The sequence below is a fragment of the Ixodes scapularis genome, unplaced genomic scaffold (assembly GCF_016920785.2).
Source record: "Ixodes scapularis isolate PalLabHiFi unplaced genomic scaffold, ASM1692078v2 PGA_scaffold1__304_contigs__length_218370807, whole genome shotgun sequence".
Lineage (NCBI taxonomy): Eukaryota > Metazoa > Arthropoda > Arachnida > Ixodida > Ixodidae > Ixodes > Ixodes scapularis.
Window position 1 is genome coordinate 194,462,056 of NW_024609846.1, and position 5,104 is coordinate 194,467,159.

General features: G+C 52.2%; 1 protein-coding gene across 1 annotated transcript; it reads left to right on the forward strand.

Annotated features, from left to right (window-relative positions):
- The first annotated feature begins 2,663 nt into the window (after positions 1–2,663).
- On the forward strand, positions 2,664–4,241 carry LOC121836195. Its single transcript, XM_042291019.1, has 2 exons — positions 2,664–3,107; positions 3,934–4,241. Exons 1-2 carry the CDS (start codon positions 2,712–2,714, stop codon positions 4,210–4,212), a joined length of 675 nt encoding a protein of 224 aa, XP_042146953.1. The 5' UTR covers positions 2,664–2,711; the 3' UTR covers positions 4,213–4,241.
- The last annotated feature ends 863 nt before the right edge of the window (positions 4,242–5,104 follow it).

Consider the following 5,104-nt stretch of genomic DNA (forward strand, 5'->3'; position numbering starts at 1 on the left):
TGCCATAGACACCGTACTGGCTGGGCTCAAATGGCACAGCTGTCTCGTCTACCTTGACGACGTCGTAGTGTTCTCAAGCGACTTCGACGAGCACTTGCGACGACTACGAGCTGTTCTCCAGGCCATACAGACCGTCGGGCTTACCCTTAAGCCATCGAAGTGTCGGTTCGCCTATGACGAACTGAAGTTCCTAGGACACGTGGTTAGCAATGATGGCGTCCGCCCAGACCCAGAGAAGACTGGCGCCGTCGCGGCATTTCCAGCGCCGGCAGACAAAGAGGCCGTGCAAAGGTTCCTGGGACTATGTGCGTACTATTGGCGATTCGTTCGGGATTTCGCAAGGATTTCGGCACCGCTCACAAACCTCACGAAGGACACCGAGAAGTTCGAATGGGCCGAAGAGCAGCAGCAGGCATTCGACGAGCTGAAGCGACGACTCCAGATTCCCCCTGTTCTTGGACATTTCGATCAGCATGCCGAAACCGAGATTCACACGGACGCAAGTAACGCAGGACTTGGTGCGGTACTGGTTCAACTACAAGAAGGCACCGAGCGAGTCATTGCCTACGCAGGTGGGACACTATCCAAGGCGGAAAAAAATTACTTCACGACTGATAAAGAATGCCTCGCGGTCATCTCGGCAATCACAAAGTTTTGTTCGTACGTATACGGGAGCCCGTTCCGCGTAGTCACGTGCCACCATTCGCTCTGCTGGTTTGCCAACCTCGAGGACCCGTCAGGACGCCTCGCTCGATGGAGTCTTCGACTACAGGAGTTCAACATGACTGTGGTCTACAAGTCGGGCCGCAAGCACAGGGACGCCGACTGCCTGTCTGGTGCACCCTTTGAAACACCTTTCGGCAGCAGCGACGACGATGAAGACGAGTGCTTCCTAGGCGCGGCGAACACCGACGACATGGCACGACGTCACCGAGACGATCCTGAGCTGCGTGCACTAATAGAGCACCTGGAAAGGCGCGGGAGTTCCCTGCCACGTGTTTTCTTATGTGCCCCGTCGACCTTCGTCATGCGACAAGGTGTACTCGTCAAAGAGAACTTCAGGGACAACAAATTGCCGTGGCTGCTGGTACTCCCGACTGATCTTCGAGAAGAGATCTTCCAAGCCCGCCACGACAACCCGACGTCCGGACAACTTGATTACAGCCGACACTTGCCCATATTCGTGAAAAGTATTACTGGCCCAAGCTCCCCAAGACCTATACACACGATCATGCCACGAGTGCCAGCGACGCAAGAAACCTCCGACGAGGCCGGCCGGACTCCTGCAGCCCATTTCTCCTCCAACTGCACCCTTCTAGCAGATCGGAATGGATCTACTTGGTCCTTTTCCGCCGTCGACGTCGGGGAACCGCTGGATCATCCTGGCCACAGATTATCTCACGCGGTACGCCGAAACGAAAGCCCTTCCTTCAGGGACTTCTGTGGAAGTTGCCAAGTTTTTCATGGAGCCCATCGTCCTCCGGCACGGCGCTCCAGAAGTTCTGATTACAGATCGCGGATCATCGTTCATGGCACAGCTAATCCAAGAAATACTCCGACTCAGTCACACCAGGCATCGTTGTACAACTGCGTACCACCCGCAGACCAACGGGCTGACGGAGCGACTCAACAAGACAATCGCCGACATGATCTCCCTGTACGTCGACGAAGAGCACAAGACGTGGGACGAGGTGTTGCCCTACGTCACGTTCGCCTACAATACGGCTGTTCAAGAGACCACTGGATTCACACCCTTCCAGCTGGTACATGGTCGGAAAGTAACGACCATGCTGGACGCGATGCTGCCCCATGAGCCAGCTGACAGTGAGAGCGACGACGCCCAGGTGGTTGCTCAACGGGCCGAAGAAGTCCGCCAGCTCGCCCGACTCCTGATTCAAGACCAGCAACGCGTCGACGCGGGCCGCTACAACCTTCGTCGCAGGGACGTCCACTTCCAGCCCGGAGACAGGGTGTAGGTATGGACGCCCATCCGTCGCCGCGACCTCAGTGAGAAATTGCTGAAACGATACTTTGGACCGTACAAGGTACTTCGTCGCCTCGGGGAGCTGAACTACGAGGTGATGCCCGACGGTGCAAGAACATCATCACGCCGCCCACCACGACCTGAAGTCGTCCACGTCGTTCGTGTAAAGCCGTACTACGCTCGATAGGACTGTGGACCTTATGTGTGCCAAAAGACTCCTTTGTTCACCGTTTCTTTTCATGTGCTCTGTTTTGTTTTGAGTTGCGTCGGGGCAATGCACTTTTTAAAGGGGGGACTAATGCCACGCGCGCAGCTGACCAAGTAGGCAGCGCGCGCATGGCGTAACGGTTATCGTGCCTGCCTCTTACGCGAAAAGCCAGGGTTCGATTCCTGGGAGCGACGCATCTTTTGTTATTCCTGCAATTTAGTTCTCTGGTCAATTCGAGAATCCAGTTGCTTGTTCGAAGTCCGAATGTTCTACGCGTCGAAAATTCTACGCCGATTATTCCAGAAGCCCACGCATGTACTACATTAGGGGCTCCCCGTGGCGAGCCGCAGTCAGTTTCGCCCCAGCGTTCGACTCTGCTGTCACGCTGACTTCGACGCCCGCGACGCTCTGCTTTATTCTGTTCTCTTTTTTTTTATTTTTAGGCACAAGTTCGCTCCATTAAACGTTTAGTTTCTTCAGTTATTATCGCCTCATCACTTGTCATTTGTGACAATATGAATGCGTCGCGCGACCGATAAGGAGCTGTTCATGTATCGGTCGCGTCATGGACTGCTCGACATTGAGAACCTCAGCAGTGCAGTGTTCAAACAGCAGTTCCGGTTTGATAAAGGAGATTTTGACGATCTCGCTCGCGGTCTCCTGATGCCGGAGTTCGTGACCAGCAGTCAGGACGTAGTCGTGCCCGGCCGGGAAGCGTTGTGTCTGACATTTCGGAGGCTCGCCTACCCGAATAGATGGTGCGACCTCGAGCCAGTCTTCGGAAGACGTGCCTCAGTGATGTTGAGCGTCACTTCTCAAGCGCTGCAGCACATCTCGCAAACTTTTGGTCACCTTCTGACCAACTGCAACAATCATGAGTGGCTGACGCCTGCCAGGATGGTGGAGTTTGCGAGTGTAAGTCGGCTTCCTTTTCCGGTTTCGGTGTCAAAAAATGCGAACTTTGGAGTACTGAGACCTCGGTGGGCTTTTAAGGAACCCCAGCTGTGGTCTAAACTAATTGAGAGTCTTCCGTTCAGACTCGTGCTATGCTTACCTAGCTTCTGGGACGTCAAAATAACAGGGCACTGTTGTTACACAGTTGGCTTTGTTAATTTTGCTGGCACTGCACACTGAACAGACCGTCTTCCAAACAATGCTTGATATCTAGTGCATGCAATCCAGCTTTCATAGTTCTGTTAACAGACAAACACAATATTTTTACTGCCAGTGGCTCAATTATACCTGCCCATTAGCTATCCCAAATTCAAGCACGAGTAATATGTACAGAAGAAAATGCAAAAGATAACACCTAAAAGAGTAAAAAAATACACAGGCTTAAAATCTTTTTTGAAGCCATCATATTCTTATAAGTATTTTAGAGCTAGCAAGGCAAGTATTCAGGTTGAAGTGTATAATGGAAGTTACTCTTAATAAGACGAGACTATATTGTACCGAGCTCATTTTGCGCACTCGTCTTGAACATATATTGCTAATCTTTTACCTATTCTCAGCCGCCACAGAAATTTGTGAATTCGGCGTTGACACGGCACTTTAGCTATTGTTTCCTTTTGGCTCGCTCACTTGTCATCACTTTCTCATTAGATGTGGAAGCTTGCATCGAAGACTTGCTTGTACCATGACTATCACTTCACTAATCCGGGTCTTTAAAAGAAGATTAGAAACGATTACAACAAAGTCATAAAGGAAAACTATATATCTTGGTTTGCTTCTTCTCTTCAAGGCTGTCCACAACAAGGGTGGGCCTTTGCCCAACTGTTGGGACTTCATTGATGGCACGGGTCGCCCCATGTGCCGCCCGAAAAGGAACCAGAAGGCGTACTTCTCTGGCCACAAAAGGATGCACGTGGCAAAATATCAGTCCATAATGTGTCCCAACGGCATTGTCTGCCCGCTCGATGGGCCATATCCTGGAAGGCGGCACGATGCAGGTAATTTAACAAATAGCGTGGAAGTAGAGCTGCGTATCGGTGCACCACATGCAGCTGCATTTCGTGTTTAAATGTGGCAACAGGTGATTTGGTCACGAAAATTTTCACTTACTGTAGGGATCGCTTGAGAATTTTGTCGTTTCCTGGAAACTGAGTGAATCGACCTTCAACCGTTCGAATGGGGGCACCCCGACGGCTCGCCCCGAGCATAGGGGGATGAGCGGCTTGAGCCCTTTTTAATCTTTGGCCCGGGAAGGAGACAGACATTCTTGCCTGTCGCCGCGAGGTAGTGGCATCCTCCCCGGCTTTGTCGTCACGGCGCGTTCCCAGTGACGGCTTGTCCAGTCGGGAGACTGCTACAATGAGGTTTTAGCGATGAGGGGCGCCGGTCTAGGTCCACTTGGACTCTATTACGCTTTACTCGCTAAGTTCGAAGGTCACGGCGCCAATTTGTTTTGACGCGGCGAAGTGGGGATGTTTTCCCCGTAAAGCGGTAAGGTATCGCCCCGATTGAAGAGTTCCCCTAGGGGTTTAGCATTGTTTCTCTTTTTAGAAAAGGGAAATAACAAGTTCGGTGGCCTTTCTGTGATTGGTGGAGGACCCGCTGGCACTGGGGCCAATAGAATTGTATAATCGTCCTGATTGGACAGGCCCTGTGTCAGCGGGGAGTTTTCTCGTCCGCGCTGGCGAGGAAACGTTGAGTTTGAACAAGCCCGTGCGCGGAGCAAGTTATCTCCCGCGGTCCGCCGGTCCGCGTAGCTTTGTCGCGAGCGACGAGCAGTTTCTTTGAGCCTCACCGTGCGCGGTGGGCACTTTGCGCCGAGGCGCGGTTTTTTTGGTATTTCTACAGCCGTGAGCGGACAGTAGAGTCCTGTAACCAAGTTTGCTGTTGACGTTTTAATACATTTATTTTTATCAACCGTTGCTCTCGACTTTGAGCGTCTTTCCTCGAGGCTCCGCCAC